General features: G+C 37.2%; 1 protein-coding gene across 1 annotated transcript; it reads left to right on the top strand.

Annotated features, from left to right (window-relative positions):
• Nucleotides 1–3,256: 3,256 nt before the first annotated feature.
• Nucleotides 3,257–20,810, top strand: HTR2A (5-hydroxytryptamine receptor 2A). Its single transcript, XM_089501134.1, has 3 exons — nucleotides 3,257–3,641; nucleotides 5,992–6,192; nucleotides 20,011–20,810. Exons 1-3 carry the CDS (start codon nucleotides 3,257–3,259, stop codon nucleotides 20,808–20,810), a joined length of 1,386 nt encoding a protein of 461 aa, XP_089357260.1.
• The last annotated feature ends 1,178 nt before the right edge of the window (nucleotides 20,811–21,988 follow it).

Below are 21,988 nucleotides of genomic sequence, written 5' to 3'. Positions count from 1 at the left end.
ATAAAAATGGGGGGGTGAGATGTTTGTAAGAAGCAATAAAAGGACAGATATTGTCAATAATGATGTGTAACAAAAATAAGCTTTGTGATCCTTGTGGTAATGCATCATGCGGTTTCTGATCAGAAGCTGCTTCTGTGAACAGATGTCTATGTACTTGAAGTATTTTACACTGAATAAACAGAGATTTTAAAAAAGTGAATGTATTTACGGGCTGCACACAGTAAAGGCTACAGGATTACAGGATAGAATAATGGGAAAAGTCCAAAATGATACCATTTTGTGCAAGATTGCAATGTTGGAATGATGTTTCACTAGACCTAATTATGGTCTAAGTATATTTGCAATTAGATTCCACTCAACCTACTGTGGCAGCCAATGCAAAGCCCTCAAGCCTAATTTCTACTTGCGATAAAGCCTATCCACTCATGTATCCCTGATCCCTAAATCCAATCAATTCTAGCTACTTCTTTTCTTCTTCATGACACTCGGTGCAACCATCCTTGACTCATGAAACTTTCCTTCTAAATACCATCATTCCTCTCATTTCAAATTTTAAAATAATGCCTAGTCTTCTAAACAGGACAATTCTGACTAAAATATCCAATAAACTGGTTATAGCTAAATTAAGTTCTCCTGTATCTACCTGATATATAATGTGATCAGCAAGTTCTAAGAGACATGATCTGGGCAGAGGCTGACATAGTAACACCCTCAATGTCACATACATCTTTTCCATTTGCCCCTTACCAGACCCTGCAGAAAATATAACAGCCCTAACTTCCCCTATTCATTAGACCACAGTGAATTGTGGATTAGTGGCAGGACTCTAAGCACAACATTATCCACTGCAGTAGAAGGTTTACAGGTTTGGGTTAGACCAATTCCAGACCAAATGCCTTCATGACCCCGACTTTGTGTAAAACACCACTCAGGTACTCCATCAGCACTACATTGTTTTGCCTAAAAGGAAAATTAGTGCAGCTGGAAGTCCTGTGTAGATGGTTCACTGGGTCTAGACACAGTACCTCTTAGTACCATTTTTATTTATGAGGCTGACACTAGGATAGACAACGTCTTTTAAAATCTCACACACATATACTGGGATCAACCTCTTAATTCCCATTGTGACCTTCCAACCTTAACCTTGATCCTGCTTGGTTTCCATCTGTATTAATGTACTCTACTTGCTTTGCTGAGCCAAAAAAGATGCTTCTAGTTGTCCTTCTGATACAACCTACCATGTTGATTTGTGACAATGACTTTGTCTTGACATTCTCCTATCTAACTATATTGTAGTTTTGAAAATGACAATAAAATGTTCAAGCAGGATCAGAACACCACCATTTAAAGGAACAGCATAATTACAAAAAACTAACAATAATAACAATTTAAAAGTCAACATTAATATTTGATTTGGAAAACTGTATACTTATGCATTCCAATAGTATAGCTTTCTCTAGAAAGCCTGGGAACTTTTTCAAGCCAATATGTCACAAGAAACCATCTTACCACTAAAGCAGTTTATGAGGATTGTAATGATATCAGTAATAGAACAAATAGAACAAATTGCCATAGCACATCAAATTGCTGGAGACAGATATAATAACTCAGAGGACAAGCCCAAGCAGAAGATTGATTTCAGATATCTGTAGTTATATCATTTCACCTGGAGGGAAACCTCTATAAGTAACTGCAAGAGAATGATGGATCTGCTGTATTGAAACCACTATATATATATATATATATATATATATATATATATATAATAATGTCCTCCTTAGATTTTGTGTATTCTAGCTGAATGTACCAAATGTCAAACTATTGTAACATTATAGATGAATTATTAGCAGTGAAATCTTTGTTCCATTAACTAATAAATTAATTAATCCCTAAATAAAAAGTAAAAGGTTTAATCAGTTTTTCATAAATTCTTACAAAGTTTACTGTACACCATGTGAAGAATGCATTTTCTTTGTAACTATTTTAGACATACTCATTTTTTTAATACAATTCTATATCATTTTTGAATAAAGACTATTCTTAAAGTCAATTAATAGGTTGCAACACAATTGGGGAAAAAAGGTTTGATTAGACTATAAGAGCAACCACTGTATCTGTTTGCTAAGGCTGTTGCTAGCTAGCTACCAAGCATTGCATGACATGTTCACTAGTGGGAGGTCTATAACTGTTAAAGGAGGCATTCTGAAAGAAATGACATTCCAGGCTAACAAAAAACACTGTGCAATATCATGATAAAGACTTCTTTTTCAACTTGGTGTCATGCTGTCTTATGAGAGCTATGTGGAACTTAACACTGGATTCTGGGATGTGTAGCTTTTCACAACAATGTCTAAAGAAAACTGCAAGCTGGATGGATCATTGAAGGGGAAATTTGCAAGATCTGCTTCTACTCCAGCTTGAATTTTAGAAGTTATTAAGACTGTCCTTACAACAATATAGCATCAAATTATTTGATGGCATTAGAATAAGGTCACATTTTATCTGGGCATGAAATTGACTTAAAGAAATACCTGGAAGTCTCTTCTTTAAGTAAGTAATCTGTGTTTCTTTGTAATAGCAGATGAGGCAGCTCTAGAGAAGATCTGTGCATTGTGGTATGTTTGGGTTATGTATTTTCTGGTTAACAGATGTTTTAAACACAGCCGTTAAACCTAATCAATAAGGCAAGTCAATTTCGTTGTGTTGGATTAATGTAAAATGATTCAGACAGCCTCTGATACGCTTAGGAAGGAACCGCAGAATAATTACTCATACTGTTATATTGACCAGGGTCTGCAGTAGAGACATTTAAAACACTAGAAGCGATAATTTTTAAGCAGATCACATACAAGAGTTACTTTTCTCTCTTGTTATGACTTTCATCTGTCTTTTCTTACATTGTTACAGAAATGCAGAATGGAGACCAAAGGAGAAACGTTATTAATTGGTATATGCTTGTCTTGTTGGCAACCCAAAACTCTCACTATGTTTTAACCACAGACTCTGGACTTTACAATGGATTGAGTAGTGCTAACATGGGACTTTAAAAAAATCTAAAATCTTGCAGAATAATGTGTCTTGGAATGTGTGGATCTTTTCAAAATGTAGTAACTGGATGATGAAGTGCAAACGATAACCCATGGTCCATCAGAACACGGGACTCTCACCACACTGGCTCCAAGAAAGACCAATGTTGGAAAAAAGTTACCCACTTCTGTTCTTTCAAATTATTTCTCTTCAGAACTCATGTTTAAATATGGATATCCTTGACAAGGAAAAGATTGTCAACATAACAAAGAACTCCTTAATTCAACTTAATCATGACAGGAGATATTACAGAAGTGACATTGGACTTGGTGGAATTAACACGTCTGAGATATTTAACTGGACCATGGCTTCAGGAAATTTAACTCAACTCACAAAAGGAGGAAGTTCATTTTCCATAGAAAAGAACTGGCCAGCTCTTCTAACGGTGACAGTCATTGTGGTCACCATTGCTGGCAATATATTGGTCATTATGGCTGTGTCCCTGGAGAAAAAGCTACAGAATGCCACTAATTATTTCCTGATGTCCCTTGCCATAGCTGATATGCTACTGGGCTTTTTTGTCATGCCCATCTCTATGTTAAATGTACTATATGGTAAGTATCAGTAGCTGGATGCACACCTAGGCTTTTAACACCTTGTTTACTGATAAGATGCCTTATTCTTTTAAGATGTGGTTGATGCTCCTTGTAGATGCGGGAGATTGAATACACAGTATACGCATCTGTTAGGATCTCAGCAGAATGCCCCCTGGAGAATCCTGCTATGGAAGAGACAAATATGACATTTTAGACATATTTAAGCAGTGCAATATTTACAAGACTGGCATATACAAATGTATGTAAACTGTGGCAGGTTTAAGTGTAAAAGCATTGTACTTTTAATGGCTTATCCTTTCAAACGTGGACTCATTTAATAAAGCACCACATATTGTAACACATCCACTACTATAGAATAAGTGATAATAAGTCTACTGCTATTAATAAAACCTAGATCTGATCATTCTCTATATGTAAAAAAAATATGTAAGCTTTGTTTCACTTTAAAATGAAGAAAACACTTTGAAAATCAGATTTGTACACAATTAGTAATTCCAAACTCACTCAAAAGAGAAGAATATAGTGTAAGGCTACTGGAAGGAATTCTTAAGTCATTTATTCACTGATCCTCTCTCCCTTCTTACTGCTGCATGTAGTCTAATTGATGTAGCATCATTTCAGTCAAAGGCACATACACAAACACACATATATTCCATATCTATCTACACACATACTTGCATAATATATAAACAGTGTACTCCTGAGACAAGACAAGGGGTTTAAATGATCTTTTGCAGAGCTTCAGCTCCCCTTACTGGTTATTTGGCATATGTTGAAACCTCGGTAACAGTCAGAGGAGTGCTGAAGAGAAGAAAAACATGATAACCCATCAGGCTCATAAAAAAAACTCCTACCCACCCCTATGGGTTTTATATATAAGAAAAAACACATAGATTGGCACAAATGTAACTATACAGATCAGGATGTAATTATTTTGCCTAGGGTGCCTGTAAGAATACAGGGTATACAGCAGGTATTTTATCTATATAACACGTATCTTCTTGCTTGTTTGTAATTTTGCCAATTGGTTGTATTTGGCTGCAAACATAGTGACACAGAAAAATATTTCATAAACAAACACATTATGGGAAGTGCCTCTGGCATTTTAAGCCCAGGGTTTTGGCATTTGCGACACACTTGATTTATAGCCAGAAACAATTATACTATAACAATTTCAGGGAAGCCCAGCCAATAGACCCCCATGACCTCTTGTTCAATAGCATATGTAAAACCTTTTCAAATATGTTTTATAAATAAAAGATGCATTTAATTCAGAAGGAAGATTTACTTAGTAACTGTGTCAACTATTGCACTGACATAGTACATTACATGACATTTAGGTTGAAATTGCTTGAATAGTTTAAATACAATTTAGCAAAGCCCACTGGATGGTTTCTAAATTGAACAAAACGTAATAACAGCAATTTAACCTGGAAAGCCATGAAGCGGATGGATTCAATTTAAATAACACTGTATTTCATTAATTTGTGTCTATTATAATCCAGATACATATATAACCAAATATGAGTCATCAGACTCAAAAATATTCTGTGTTATAGTCAAATCAATATAAATCCTTTGTGCATGCAAGTGGAAAAACACATGTCTATTTAAAACAAGTAGTTGAATGATATCTAAACAGTGTTTACAGTGAACATTAAATATTTTTATATTGGGTTTTAAAATTATTGGTGGTGACCTCTGTGTATTTTTGTCTGTGTCCCTATTGTTACGAACAGTTGCTGAAGGATTTCTGTCCCTATTTCACACGTATTTAACTATAAAAGCACTATGGTGTGCTTAGCAAAGATTTAGCAGGAGAGCCTTGGTTTTAACTTCACTTTGCATTATATGAATGGCCAACACCAGTTTCCATAAAAAACATGGTTACCCCTCCATAATTAAGTCAATAATTGAGGTCACTTCTGGGCTGGTTACCCAGACAGTTGTGAGGCCCTTTTTCAATAGTTCCATAGGGAGCCCAGGACAAATGCCCAAAACCTAGTTGAATAAAACCACATTGCATCTGCTATTCAATAATTTCATTGGGGTTATATCACCACAACCTATTATAGGAGTAGAAAAAGGAACAGCCTCAGAGAGATTTATTACACTGTCAAAGCAAGATATGTAGCAATAGCCAAATCGTTTATCCAAACTGTTATTAATAGAAAAAAAAACCTGCAGAATCCTAATTAGCATGGTGGATAAGGACAATAATAACCTTTCAGTAACACATTTTTTACGGGATATATTTTTCTTTGAAAAAAAAAGAAGATAAATGGAACAGATTATAACTGTATAGACCTATACCCAGTCATTAACAAAAGACACTTTTATCTCTTAGATTATGAATGGCCTTTACATAGAACACTTTGTCCTGTCTGGATTTATTTGGATGTACTATTCTCTACTGCTTCTATCATGCATCTCTGTGCAATTTCTCTGGATCGGTATATTGCAATACGAAATCCCATCCATCACAGCCGCTTCAACTCAAGAACCAAGGCTTTCACCAAAATAATTGCTGTGTGGACTATATCTGTCGGTAAGTGCAGTCATATTTCAGGTGAAAGAGTCTAATTATGAAGACAGTAACTGGTATATATAAATATTCTATCTATCTATCTATCTATCTATCTATCTATCTATCTATCTGTCTGTCTGCCTATCTCTCTATCTATATATAATGTTTTCATCTTTTCCGCGTTGTAGTGCTGGTGAGAGACCATTCACATAGCTTTACATGTGATGACAGACATTCCTTGGTGTATACCATATAGTCTATACCGTATAACAACAGGATATTGCTTATGCAGTATCAATAGCCTCTGGTGCTATAAATATAATAAAAAAACAATATTTTCATGAAGACAACTTGTAAAGATAACTTTAGCAAGAGCAGAACATTAATTAATTGCATGGTAGTCTTTTTGGTATATAAAAAATATATGTGCTTGAGGTCCACATTTGGTCAGAAGAAGAAAATGTCCTTTCAACTGATGACAAGCTACACAACTGATGTTGGTTACACAAACAGGCCAAATAATACAGGAGTCAAAATATGGATTATTATGGAAATATGGAGTCTTTGGAACAGACAATTATACAACGTCATTAGCTAAAGCTGTGCACAATAATGAAATACTCACCTCTTCTGCCAATTTAAGTGTATAATTGGTTAATGATAAGCTTTTGATTGGATATTTGATACCATAGGATACTTTCTACTTGGTCACTGGGCCAGTTGGCCAATTTAAACCATCACACTATAGCAAGCTGTTACACCAGAAATGTGTTAACCAGAAGGTGAAAACATGATCAGAATAATCTTTACTTCCTGCCCTCTCTGATGAACAGATTAGCCACAGAAATCTTGTGTTGATAAAAACACTGTTATTCTTAGATTCATTCTTAGGTTGATTAATGGTTAAAAGGCTTCTCACAAAGACAGTTGGATCATGACTTATAGTAGGAGAGTCAGTCCACAGATGATATATTCCCAGCTTCTACTTCCAGATATGTTGTAATATATCTTGTTTGTCACATTTATCTAAAAGTGCACCAAGGTTATTTGTATCTCTAATATGGAATCTGTGTTCTTATGATGGGTTGGTAAATGATTTTTTATTAATAGTCCCTAAATTGTATTTTACTTAAATGAAATCAATATTTGGAGTGAACAATTTTTGCCTTCAGCAAACAGAATCAATTTATGTAGGTACACTTGCACACAGCTTTCTAAGGAACTCGAAATGTAGGCTTTTCCAAACATCTTGGAAAACTAACCACAGTTTGTCTGTGGATTTAGGGAGCCTCAATTTCTTCTCTTTCTTTGTATAATCCCAGACAGACTCAATGATGTTTAGCTCAGGGCTCTGTGGGGGCCATGGACTCCTTGTTCTTCTCTACACTGAAGGAAGTTCTTAATGACCATGGCTGTTTCTTTGGAGTCGTTGTAATGCAGCAGAATACATTTGGGGCCAATCAGATGCCTCCCTGATGGTATTAAATGATAAGTATCTGTCTGTGCTTCTCGGCGTTGAGGAGAACTCCATTTGCAGAAATGCAGCCCCAAACTTGCAAGGAACCTCCACCATGATTCACTGTTGCCTCCAAACACTCTTTCATTGACTGTTCTCCAGTTGTTCGGCAAACAAACTGCCTATGTTTCAAAATGTAACTCATCAGTCAAGAGCAAATGCGGCCATTATTCTGCACCCCTGTTCCTGTGTTTTTGTGAATAGTTGAGTCACTTGGCCTTGTTTCCACGTCAGCTGTATGGTTTTTTGGCTGCAAGACTTCCAAGAAGACCACTTTTGACTAGATTTCTCCAGACAGTAGATGGGTGTAGTATGGTCCCATTTTTTTGGCAAATGCTGAGTTGAGGGCACAACTGGACATCTTCCAATTGTAAAGGGAAGTAAGCATGATGTGTCTTTCATCTGCTGCACTAAAGTTTCCTTGGCCGGCCACTGCGTCTACAGTCCCCAACATTGTCCGTTTCTTTGTTCTTCTTCAAAAGAGCTTGGACAGAACACCTGGAAACCCCTGTTTTCCTTGAAATTTCTGCATGGGAGAGTCCTTGCTGATGCAGTATAACTACCTTGTGTTTTGTTGCTGTGCTCAGTCTTGCCACGGTTTATGACTTTTGACATTAAACCGTCTTCAGCAACCTCACCCAGTTTTATTTCTCATGAACAGCTATCTGTTTCAGTTAATGATTGTACTTCAACCTACATAAATTAATAATCATAAACGCCTATTTGATATAATTTATTAATCTGATACACCCAACCTTAATGCCTACAATATCCATGATATTGTGCAAGTGTACTAGAGGAGTTGATAGTGTTGTAAAGGCAAATGGTGGTCACACCAAATGTTGATTTGATTTAGATTTTTCTTCCGTTCCCTCACATTGCATTTTGTTAAATGATAAAAATAAACTATTAAAATGGCTATTTTTGGAAGCATTCTTACTTTGCAGCATTTTTGCAACCTGCCTGTACTGTATATATACTGCAAGGTTGAGAAGTGTGTGGTAGTCAAATGGCCACATGAAAAGTGTCAAAATTACCCTGTCAACTTTACACACATATATACTTGTGGTGCAAGCTTTGACTCTTTAAATGCTAATAAACCTATACGTGGAAGATCTAGTATTAACAACTTTGAAAAAAATGCACACCATCTATTAGTCCTATAATTCCCAAAATAAACAAAATGTGTATGTTTATGAAAAAAAAATTTTTAAAATCAGGACACGTAAATTAATATATTTTGAGGTGATTTACATTACATGATATTCTGGCTACATCTATTTAATATAGAATCATATGATAGCCCAACTTTTCATTTAAGAATAAATACCGTATTTGCTCGATTATAAGACAAGGTTTTTTCCAGAGCAAATGCTCTGAAAAATACCCCTCGTCTTATAATCGAGGTCGTCTTCTAATCAGACCTCATTCTGCTGGGGCCAGGCTGCTTACCGGGCTTTGGTCGCGAGCAGCGTCTCTGCTATTAGCAGCAGGAGAACAGGAAGCTAGCAAAATCCTCACATAACTCTACCTTCCCCCTCCTTCCTCTGGGGGCGGGGCCAGAGAAGTTGCTCGCACAGCCGGGCCCCTGCAGAAGTCCGCGAGTGGGAGATCTGCAGTTCAGCTAAGGGGTGGGGGAGGGTTTTGGGGTAAGTATGTGTGATTAATGGAATTAATGAGTATTTAAATGTTTGTGAATGAGTGTGTGTGTGATAGCATGGATGTTTAAGGGGGGTGGTGGTGGTAGCATGGCATAGGGAGGCTGTAATCACACTACTATCATCCCCAGGTTCCAGCATGTACTGGCTGCCTTGGCTTGATAGGAGTGTGATTGCTGTTAGCAGTTATATATATATATATATATATATACCTCCAGAAATGCATTTTAACCCCCTATATGCCACTCAGCCCCATGATATGCCTTTTGACCCCCTATATGCCAGAGTGGCATATAGGGGTATGAGGCATATCATGGGGCAGAGGGGCATATAGGGGGTTAAAAGGCATATCATGGGGCACAGTGGCATATAGGAGGGTATAAGACATTTCTGGAGACAGAGTGGCATATAGAGGGTTAAAAGGCACATCATGGGGCAGAGTGGCAAATAGGGGGGTATAAGGCATTTCTGGGGGCAGAGTGACAAGCCCGGGGGCAGATGTGCATAACTGGGGGGGCAGGTTGGCAAATAAAAGGAAATAAAAAAAATCAATCATAGCTTTTATTAAATATGAAAATTAGTTTACATGAATTAATATTTACTAGTAAAACTTTTTTCCTATAGGGTAGTCTTATATTCAGGCTTTTTGTTTTTTTCCTAAATTAATATTTTGATTTTGGGGGGTCGTCTTTTAATCAGGGTCGTCTTATAATAGAGCAAATACGGTATATATTTTTCAGGACGCAGTAAATGATAAAGAGGAAAAGTTATAGCTGAATGAACAGAGAACAAAAATGCAGCTGTAACTCTGATCTTTGGTCTACAAGGGATCCTAATCCCTATAAGTCTTACTTCTCTCAACGAGAATGCTGTTCTTCTAGACTGCAGTTGCTATAGCAACAGGGTTACAAATATGGCAAATCAATATAACTCAGTTATACAATTTACAATATTTTTTTAATTTTCACTGACCTTCATAATTTGTTACATCAGAAATGTGTTGAATGTTTGCAAGGGTCATGTTTTCGATAAAATTTATTTTCCATTTTTGTAAATGTAAACATGTTTTAATGTGTATTTGAAGGCACATGATATATTCAAAATCCTATGAGTGGATAAGACAATGTGAGTAAGTGACAAAGATATCAACTTTTAAAAATAATTCATCGGGTACCATTTTTACTCAATTTATGATCACTCATGAAAATATTATTATTACTATTATTCACTACTAATTATATTATTATTGATTTTCTTTGTAGGGTAACGATTACATCAAACAATGTAGAATATACAAGATATTATGTTATTTTGAGATAGAGGAGATAAATAATTAGTAGCAGAGCTGTCCAGTCTTTGGGACCAATAAAATACCCACCTTTTTCAAACAAACGCCCAGGACCAGAGATGTGATGTTCATCGCCCTGTTTCTAGCCATGGGCAATGTTTAGGCTTCTTAGATGAGTTTTTGGAGGTTCTGAGGACTACATTTAAACTAATTGCTGTGGGAATTTTTATTTCAAATAATTCACATACTGAGATAATTTCATATAATGCTCCATAGAAGAGGACTGCAGTGCATTAACATTGTTTATGAGACATGAATGTTGTAATGCACAGTTAAATCCATTTAATCACTGACTTAAACAGCTGCTGCTGATGGAGGAATAGCCCCACTAAAACTATGGGAGACTGATCTGTAACTATAAGCAAGATTTGCTTGTTCTGTATGATATATAATTATTATAGTCTCTTTTGACTATGGAATGTATTAGTGGAGTTAACCACAAAGTAAACTATGCTATTGTTTAGAGCTCCTGTGGAAAATACACACAGGCTACCAAAACTTCAATGATATAAATTAAGAGTAACAGCCCATGTACTAGGACCTAATTTAATATGTGCCCTAGAGTAATGTCAAATTTTAGTAAGATAATAATAGTAGAAAAAACAGACCTGCTCATTAATTTACTCATGATAGTGGCAGTCAAATATTTTTTTTCACTGGGTACTATTTAGTAGACTCGTGCATATAGACCAAAAACAATTCCTATTAATTTTTGTGTTTATTTTTTGGTTAACAATTTTTTCCCTAGTTTTAGATTATGACCTCTTATTCTAACATTTCTCCTTATATGAAATAGACTTCCCTCTTGTAAGCATGCATGAGGATTAGAAATCAGAGGGGAGGACAGACCGAGATCACTGTATGTTTAGAGAGACTAGGCAGGAGTGTATTTAGAGATGATTGAGGAGATGTAAATGGGAAACCACTATTTACATTACATTACATTTATTTATAAAGTGCCGGCAGTTTCTGCAGCGCTGTTACAATCAGTAGAACAAATTTCACATGCAAAAACACATACAATAACAAACTGGTGCAAAGGAGAAGAGGGCCCTGCTCTTTCGAGCTTACAATCTAGTTGGTGGTTGAAGGGGAAGTGAGAGAATAGGAGAGGACAGCTTGGATGGGGATGAGTTGATCTGGTTCCGATGATGTGATTCTGCAGTAGTACTTGGTATGTCATTTCCCTCCCGTTTAAAACTCCAGTGTAACTCTTAACTATCCACTTATGATGAGGCCACTGGGGAAGAGGCCACAGCAGCTACATTTCCAAGCAAGCTTGTTTCCAAGTGAGGCCTAGGAATTTATAGGGCTGCCTCAGAAGTGGTCAGATAAGGTGATTGCATACATGAGGCACACCTTGGCTAACAAATGTAATTAAGCTACACGATAGGGGCACCAAATGTAACCCTATGAGAGCAGCCGGGTATGGAGACATGCAGGAATCAGGGGTTCAGATGAAATATGGGATAGTCATAACGGGGGGAAAACAGGGGTTACAGCAGGAGATGAGGGGTTCAGACCTAGTCATACCTGTAAGAGAAGGAGATATGGCAGACATTAGTGATTGCCAGAGGAGTAGTTGGATGAAAAGCATGATGACCAGGGATGGATGTCTGGATAGTCCATGAAGAGCTTTGAATGTAAATCAGGATTTTAAAATGAATATTGAAGCAGACAGGCAGCCAGTCTTTAGAGGGAGAACCGCTAAGACAGAGTTACAATAGTAGAGGTTCATTAGTAACTTTAGTAAGGGTGGTCTCAGTAGTGTTGAGAGCAGCATCCAGATTAAAAGGGGTCAAGTTAGATTTGGAGTTAAAAAACTTAGGTGTAAACAATTATTTCAAGAAGCTTGGATGTGACAGTAACTAGAGAGATGGGACAGTAGTTGGACAGATCAGTCAGGTCTAGGGGGAGAGCTTTTTCAAGATAGGAGTTATGGTAGCATGCTTGAAGAATGATCGGGCAGATCAAGTAGAGAAGGAGAGATTGAAGATATAAGGTAGTGTAGGGACAAGAGTAGATGAAAGAGACTGGGTTATATGAGGGATCGTACTAAGGGGACATCAAGAGGACATCAAAGTCAACTTGAACTTAAAGCTGTAAGAGAAGTTTAAATATTCCCTATAGCAATAATACTGGCATTAGGCAATAAAATACAATTTACATCAGCAGGCGATCTGAGTGGTTTTGATTAAATGATAACTTAGCATTTCCTCACTATGTAAAGCAAAGCAGGCTGTGCTTTCTTTGAAATTGGATGTATTAGCAGCATGCAGTATGTTACACAATTACACTCCAAAAGAGCAAATGAAGGGAATTAGCATATTTGTTGTGGTTGAAGTGTGAAATAAGGATTCAGAGTGTTCCTGGAGCTCTTCAATAAAATTCTAAACAGCATGTCCAAAAAGAAGTTCATCTTTGATACTAACCCTTTTAAGATATGATTTTTGGATTGCTATGCCACAGAAGAGTGATTTTTTTATTTTAGAAATTAAAAAAAGTACACATTAATTCCAAAAGCAAAATGCATGTCTTACTTTGTAGTTTTTTTTTGGGGGGGGGGGGGGGGACATTAGCTTCAGATCTCTACTATCTCTTTAGATTGGCACACTAAGCACATTGACATGTTCTGGCTTGGAGCTCTTGGAGCATGGATTGAGGTTTATTAATTAGATACATTTCCAGGAATACGTTTGTAGTTATCTTTAATTAAGTCATTGCTGTACTTTAATGACAACTCTAAACAAAGTTAATAAATGTAACTTCAACAATTCTTGTACTTACAAGACAATGTCTTCCTCTTAATCTAGTAAATCATCACAATGGAAATCAGATGCTATTTTAGCTTCACTTAGTAATTTCTCTGATCAAATCAAGGGATAAAATATGCCAAAGTGATGGCTGATAAAAGTGTCTTGGCTCTTCTAATACTCTTGTCTGCCTCATTTAAATGACGTTGATGCAGTTTTTTGGGGGCGGGTAGATTGATTAACAATATGAAAAGGGTAAAAAAATCAGTAAAAAACATTGCTAAGGGGCACCATTTGGCATAAAAATATATTGTATAATTACAAGCAAACATTTTTTGTGGTTACCTGATTTTGTTGAAAGCTGGCCATTTCATCTTCTGTATTTTTATTTATGGTCCCTGAAACATTTAGCAATAATCAGTTGGAGGAAAGTTGTTATATTTTATTTCTGCATCTATGTCTTTTCGATAATATACAGCATATATATAATGAAAATGTGATTACTGAAACATTTTAGCCAAAGCAAATGCATCACTGAAAGCGAGCAACTGTGGCCACAGGGCCAGTGTGATTCTATTTTTAACTCAATCTCTCATTAGCAGAGTTAATCAAATTATAACATTGCCACACTGCTAAAATAAATAACTTCCACTTAAACATTTTGAGTCCATGAGTACAAATTACTTACAATAATCATTTGAAAGAACTTTTCTGTTTTAACAGCTATTAATACAGTTGAAATAGGGTCAATAATATTAATACAGCTGAAATAGAGTCCTAATACTAATGAAAACAGGTTTGAGAACAGACGTGCATATCAGTTTAAGAAATATCTTTATAAAGAAATAGTATATATTAAAATAAAAAAATATCATTAAAAACCCACCTCCCTATGACAGTGCCTCAACCACTAAATAGATTGTAAGCACTTAAGTTTAGAGCTCCCTTCCCCTTCTATACCAGTATGTCTTAACATGCGTTAACGTTGTTTTCAATTTTGTATATTGTCAAATTTAATGTCATTATTGTTAATTTTTATTTAATGTAACATCCCAAATCTCAATCTCCCCCAAACCTATAAGTAAAAAATATATTTGTTAAACAAAAAATGTCTCACTTGGTAGCCTATCATTGTGAGAATCACAGAGATTGCATCACATGTTAATACTGTTCACTGGTTCTCCTGGGCGTTTACTCATGCACCCTGCTTAGTTAAAAGCATGACTCTCCATTCAGTCCTGATGGAGTTAATCTGACCCAAAAATCATGATGGCATGAAAAATTATAAGCGATGTAAAGGGTTTAAGCAAATAAATCCACGGTGTGTGTTTTTTTCCTCTAAAATGTTTGCAGCATGTTTTTGCAGAAGTGTTCAGTGACTTTTATTGAACCAGAAGAAGAGACAACATTTTGACCTTGCTAGATCTATTTTTAAGACTTAGATTTGAGAACTAGTTAGAAAAGTACACATTTTGTCTGTTTCTATGGTGGAATCAAAGTCACTGAACACTTCTGCAGATGTAAATGTGTGGGTTTCCTCTTGTGTTCTTGGTCTTTACCATGATATTGCTAGGGCTCCATACCTTGGTGAGCAGCGACTAGGAGAGCGTGAGAGCGATGATACTGGAACCCTCTTGGAACCTCAGCTTTCCTGAATAAACCGCCTAAGACAAACCTCCTCTTAAATGAGGGTGTTTTTCGTCCCCAAAAAACCTGAGACTTTTCCAGCATTTTTGCATTTAAGGTTTCCTTATACATGATTCTCCTTTTTATTTTTTGTGCACCCACACAAATTATATATTGTTTTGTTAAGGACAGATATAACTTGTTTAGATATATAGTCCAACATAATATAATAATAATATTAATGATTAATACATTAAAACAATAAAAATGTTTGGAAAAAACACACTTTTCTTTCTAATATTTTACTATGGAAATGGTCCCCAAACCAGTTAAGTTGTCCAAAATGCTACAAAATATATTAAGCAAAGTGTTCTAAATTTTACAAAAACACAACATACATAGGGTTTTTTTAATGTTTTTTGGAAGTTACGGGGCACAAAATGGAACACCGCCATAAACTTGAAATTTTATTTTGTGAGGCCTATGTCTCATTTGGTACTGTTTAGCAGCCCACTAGCACAAAATACTCCATAGAACTGTATATATTTATGAAGAGAATACAATTCATGACAGGATATTTCATTAGAAGCATTTGGACACTTAGCATGCAACCAGTTGGTCACCAATTCTTTGTAAAATTTGGAAATGAATATAAAGGCATAGAAAAAGATTTTTTAAGTAAAAACATACAGTATATCATTACATCACATGAAACCAATTCCACTTTGAATTGTTGTCTACAAAACCACCATTATAGCAGCTGGAGAAAGTTCCAAAATATTTTGCCAATCTTTTTACACACTCCTGTATAAGCTTGTGAAACTGCACTGCATGCCTCTTTACTGAGACTGACATTTTTGTATGGTTTAAAAGCAAGTATCATTTCCAAAAAAATAAAATAAAAAAAAAGAACTCTCACAAGTGAATGCCTAAACCACATTAAATGTTTTTAACATGACAGGTGTTACACATAATCAGTTTGACCATAGCTTATGGTCATAGCCAGGCCCGGCCCAAGACATAATGCCGCCTGGGGCGAAGTTTAAAATGCCGCCACCCCCCCCCGACACCAGGGGTCATTATCTACCCTTCCTCTCCCTCAAACCCTCCCTCCCTCCCTCCCTATTATCTACCCTATCCCCCCCCTTTGTACTTCACTTACCTTTCAGCAGTCCTGCGGCGAGTTTCCCTGCTCTGCCACGGTGTGTGCTGCTTTACTGCTGAGCGCCGGAAATTACGTCATTTTCCAGCGCTCAGCATTACAAGCCGGCACCAAGCCTGAGCTAGAGGGCTCGCAGAGGAGAGAGAGGGGCGCTGAGCGGGTAAGCGAAAACCACACGGCACCCCTTTCTCTCCTCCGCTTAAAAAAAAAAAGTGCCGCCTCTTCAAAAGTGCCGCCTGGGGCAATTGCCCCACTCTGCTCCATGATAGGGCCGGACCTGGTCATAGCGGACATAGCTGGGAACATCCAAGCGTAGGCTACCCAGAGCTCTCGGTCTTGCAGGTGAGTGGCTTCATGAGGGCCAAGGCTGGCCATGCATGGTGCGGGGCTAGCTGCATATTGTGAGGACGAGTATAAGGGAGTCCGGTATGCAGGAACAGGTAGACTTGGCTTAATAACAGCTGATTATCAGGAAGCACCGTTTAGGCAATCGTGGCCGAAATTCAGGAAGCACTGTTTAGGCAATCGTGCCCGAAATTCAGGAAGCACTGTTTAGGCAATCGTGCCCGAAATTCAGGAAGCACTGTTTAGGCAGTCGTGCCCAAAAGTCAGGAAACAAGCCGAAGTCAAGGGCACCAGAAAAGTATCAAAGTCCGTTAACAAGCTGTGGTCAGGGTCTCCAGAGAAGTAGCAGAATCTGTTAAACAAGCCAGGATAATAATCAGAATATAGAAACTCACGAAACAGCAGCCGAAAATACATCAAGCAACGAGCAGTAGCGAAGATGGAGTTTTAAATGTTCCCGGGCGATGACGTCATCGATGACGCAGAGAAAGAGGGGGCGGAGCTAGCGCGCACGCTGGCCAGATCAGCGTGGACGCGGAAGGGGACCGACCTGCGGGTACTTGGGTGAGTGGCTGCGGGTCGGGTTCTGACACACATACAGATGAAGCTAGCCCCAGATAGCCACAAGTGAGGGAGGGGGTAGGACGGGAAGTTGATTTGGGGTGGACAAATGTCACCCTCCTTCCTAGAGAAAGAGGAAAGTGACATGGATACTTCACTGCAGATTGCAATTTTTTAAGGATTTTCCCCCCTTTTTCAGGCTCAAATATCTTTAATTTGTTTTTGTGTCTTCTTCTGGATCAACTTAAAATATAATGTTATTTTGGTAAAGTGCATCTGATGGCTGCAGTATCCTACCATGCATCTTCATATGCTGTTGTGTTTCTGTATGAAAGACTCTGCAGTGCCTTTTGGTTCTGCTCTATTTTTTGGATTAATGACATGTTAGCCTTTTTACCCAGATGGGAGAAGAAAATCAGAGTTACATGTCATTACACTTCATCTGTATGCATAATAGTACATCCTAAGGATGTTGCAGTGGTTAAAAACTTGGTTAGTTAAGGCACGCATTGCAGTTTGTATCAACAATGGAAAGTTTTGCTATCTTTCAGAATGTTTTCTACAATCCCACAGGCTTCTTTCCCTTGAAGCATACATTATATATTCTGAATGCCTGGCAATCATGGCACTTCATCATCTGAGGACACAATGAAAACTGGAATGATTGATTGCAACTCAGATCATTACTTGGAAAGTTCCATAAAAATATAAACAGTTGTTTTATTATTCTAGACACATCCTGACCATTAAAAGAATAAATATATCCTAAAATATGAAAATAAATTCAGTGCGTTATGGTTACTAAGGCAACATGCCCTATAGCATACGGTCTTTAAAAACAGATATCCACAATTACCCTTAAACCTAAATGTTTTCAGAGGAAATTAATTCTTTGAATAACTTGAATGCAATCAGGTTAACTAGAACTGAACTTTACATTACATTTACTTAAAGAGTGCCAGCAAATTTTATTGCTCTATTACAATAAGGACTGTCAGAATTAATGGCATTAAAATTGGTAATACACACTTTATTAATAAGAATAACGTACATAAAGACCAGGGAATGGCTGGCACCTTTTGGCCCAAGGGGCAGCTAAAGCCAGAGAGGGGGTTACCATTGAGAGAGGTTATTTAAATTACATTTGGCACTTTTTCACATTGCCCACTATGGCCAAGACCAAAGAGCTGTCGAAGGATACCAGAAACAAAATTGTAGACCTGCACCAGGCTGGGAAGACTGAATCTGCAATAGGCAAGCAGCTTGGTGGGGCCATGTATCGTGAGATTTTAAGTGAAAACCTGCTTCCATCAGCAAGGGCATTGAAGATGAAATGTGGCTGGGTCTTTCAGCATGACAATGATCCCAAACACACCGCCAGGGCAATGAAGGAGTGGCTTCGTAAGAAGCATTTCAAGGTCCTGGAGTGGCCTAGCCAGTCTCCAGATCTCAACCCCATAGAAAACCTTTGGAGGGAGTTGAAAGTCTGTGTTGCCCAGCGACAGCCCCAAAACATCACTGCTCTAGAGGAAATCTGCATGGAGGAATGGTCCGAAATACCAGCAACAGTGTGTGAAAACCTTGTGAAGACTTACAGAAAACGTTTGACCTCTGTCATTGCCAACAAAGGGTATATAACAAAGTATTGATATGAACTTTTGTTATTGACCAAATACTTATTTTCCACCATAATTTGCAAATAAATTCTTTAAAAATCAGTTGTCTTATTCTGTCTCTCATAGTTGAAGTGTACCTATGGTGAAAATTACAGGCCTCTCTCATCTTTGTAAGTGGGAGAACTTGCACAATCGGTGGCTGACTAAATACTTTTTTGCCCCACTGTATATGTATGTATATATATATATATATATATATAGATATATATATATAGATATATATATATACACACATACATACACACACATATATAAGACAAAATATAGATTTCATACATCAGACAGCATCACAAAAACCACATTTTACCAAAGTACATTTTAATCTTAATCTCAATATTTGACAACTAATTGAAATTGTTATTTCTTTCAGAACATAAAAAACACAGACATATTCAGTTCACAGTAACTTACCCACAAATACACTTATGCTAACATACCTAGACACACACACTAACATACCCAGACACACAGGCTACTTAAACTGTGGAGACACAGGCACAGCATATCTTCAATGCAGGCTGCTGCTCTATTACCATGTGTTCACACAAGGTGACGTGACCCCGCTCAACTCTGGCTCCTTCTTGAAATTAAAGTGGTAAATCCAGGACCCAGGACTTAACTCTTTATACCTTTTCCTTTAGTGTACTGCCATCATTTTTCAGGGGGGACAATTGCCCAATTGCCCTCACCATGGATCTGTCCATGCATGTGACTGCCTATGCCTTAAATTTTGTGAGTTGAAGGAGAGGGAATGCGAGTGCTTTGTGACCTTTAATATCATTGCCTGTAACTGACAAAATTATCACCATCCTGCAACATTAAAATATATATAACAATAAATAAATGATTCCCAGGATGGTAATGAAATAATCCCTAGCAGTGTATATGTCACTTTATTCCCTGTCTCGCAGAGTTGGGGAGGGATAGTAAAGGGCCCTATAAGAGGCTCAAAAACACCAGCTTGCCTCTCCTTACCCCCAGCCCATTCCTAGTAAGATGAGGGTTAACATATAAAAAATGCATAAGAATAAATAAAATGCTCTTTTGAGGGGCATGGACCCTATCCTATATGTCTTTCCTGTGGGTTAGAGTTTATTATACCACATAATTTGTATCAATTAATAAATGTATGTACTCTGTTTAGTGACTATTTTAGATTTGACCATTGACCCATTATAAATTTTTTTTTCCTAGGTATCTCCATGCCAGTGCCTGTATTTGGACTACAAGATGACAGCAAAGTATTCGACAAAGAAAACTGTTGTTTGGCAGATGAGAATTTTATCATTGTTGGATCCTGTGTTGCATTTTTTATACCACTAATCATAATGCTGATTACTTACTTCTTAACAATCAGATCCCTCCAAAAGGAAGCTACCTTGTGTTTTAATAATCTCGGGGCAAAAAGTAAACTTGCTCTGTTTAGCTTCCTTCCACAAAGCTCAATTTCTTCAGAAAAACTATTTCAACGCTCTTTGCAGAAAGAACTTGCACCATATGGAAGAAGAACTATGCAATCTATAAGCAATGAGCAGAAAGCCTCAAAAGTCCTGGGTATTGTATTTTTCCTTTTTGTTGTGATGTGGTGTCCATTTTTCATCACCAATGTGATGGCAGTCTTTTGCAAGGAAACCTGTAACCAGCATGTGATTGGAGAACTACTGAAAGTGTTTGTTTGGATTGGCTACCTGTCATCAGCTGTTAACCCACTGGTGTACACACTCTTTAACCAAACGTACAGATCAGCATTTTCACGTTATATTCAGTGTCGTTACAGGGAAGAAAAGAAGCCTTTGCAATTAATTTTAGTAAACACCATTCCTGCTTTGGCTTACAACTCAAGCCAACTTCAGCTTGCCCAAATGAAGAATTTAAAAAAAGCAGCAAAAATGAAGAAAAATGACTATTCGATGGTTACTATAGGAATACCTCCTCTAGATAAGACATCCAAGACAGGTGTGGGATCAATAAATGAAAACGTTAGTTGTTTCTAAATCTGACATTATTGGAAAGGCACGGTTGCAAACATGCTTTATAGAAAGGGCTGGATTTCTCATTAGGCAATATAGTCATTGTAAAAGAGAAGTTACATCTAGATGTGTTCCAACTTTTTTGTCATTTAAAGCAGGAAGATTGTGAGAAATGGAGCAGATAACAGAACCAGTGGACTTCACAGGGGTGACCCCTTAATTAATGCTCTGCCTCGCAAAGGGTTGGGAATAGGAATTACTGAGATAAGGAAACAGGGTTAGCCTAATATATTAATAGGTTTAAGCGGTGGGAAGTGGATGGGGCCAGATACCACTTTCCCTCTCCAGAGATAAACATTGCCCTGGAGACCTAGTGATCTCCAGAGACACCGTGTAAAACTTGGTGAGTTCCCAGGTATGGTGTTAGGAATCTTTCCAGGGCAAACTACCGAGATTAACAAGATCATGTGATAGATGAGGAAAGTCTGCCAGGTACACCATTACGTTTGAGGTACACCTAGTCTTAGTCCACCTACTTCCTATGTGCCTTGTGGGAAATCCACCCCCTGCTGCTTCTGTGTGTACACAAAGAAGATTTTGGAAAATGTCAACATCTATTGGTAGTTTGCAATGTCTGATAATGAGCCAATATTTTTAAATATATATATATATATATATATACAAAGTCAACTTAATGTTCGAGACCTTTAATGTAATGATTACATGAAAGGACCAATAGGGTCTCTGAGTTGCTTTAGGTCACTAAAATGAGCAACTATTCAATGTTATGAAAACAAACATGTGTAGGAAAAGAGACTTTCAACAAATATCAACTTCCTTTGTTCAGGGAAACCATGTTGGTTGTTTCTATATTGTAATTATAGAACTATCCCAAATCTGTATATTTATTTTAAAAAATGAAGCAAATAAGCTGGTATAACACAGTCAAGAAAATGTCATATTACATGGAATGAATGCATTAACTATCTTACCTCAAATCGTGGCTTAGGTATACATGAGTACATTAGTGGGACTATGTGTTAAATGGGGCAAACCGAACACAGGAGAATTCTCAGTTTTTCTCAATACTGCAAAATATTAATAGTTTTTTTATGGGAAATATAGGAAAGCAGTAGAAAAAAAATGGTAGCTTATTTATTTTACCCAATTTTCCTTATTATATCCACTTGTTCAAAATAACA

The sequence above is a fragment of the Sceloporus occidentalis genome, unplaced genomic scaffold (genome assembly GCF_023333645.1).
Source record: "Sceloporus occidentalis isolate IW3139 unplaced genomic scaffold, rSceOcc1.0.p SCAF_164, whole genome shotgun sequence".
Taxonomy (NCBI): domain Eukaryota; kingdom Metazoa; phylum Chordata; class Lepidosauria; order Squamata; family Phrynosomatidae; genus Sceloporus; species Sceloporus occidentalis.
Note: the sequence above shows the minus strand (reverse complement) of the source record. Positions and strands in the feature narration are given on the sequence as shown.

Bases quoted from the DNA above. Each gene is read 5' to 3' on its own strand.
- HTR2A (XM_089501134.1), top strand. From the start codon at position 3,257: ATGGATATCCTTGACAAGGAAAAGATTGTCAACATAACAAAGAACTCC. The intron at 3,642-5,991 runs GTAAGTATCAGT...TTTATCTCTTAG, and splicing joins TATGTTAAATGTACTATATG to ATTATGAATGGCCTTTACAT. The intron at 6,193-20,010 runs GTAAGTGCAGTC...TTTTTTTCCTAG, and splicing joins TGTGTGGACTATATCTGTCG to GTATCTCCATGCCAGTGCCT.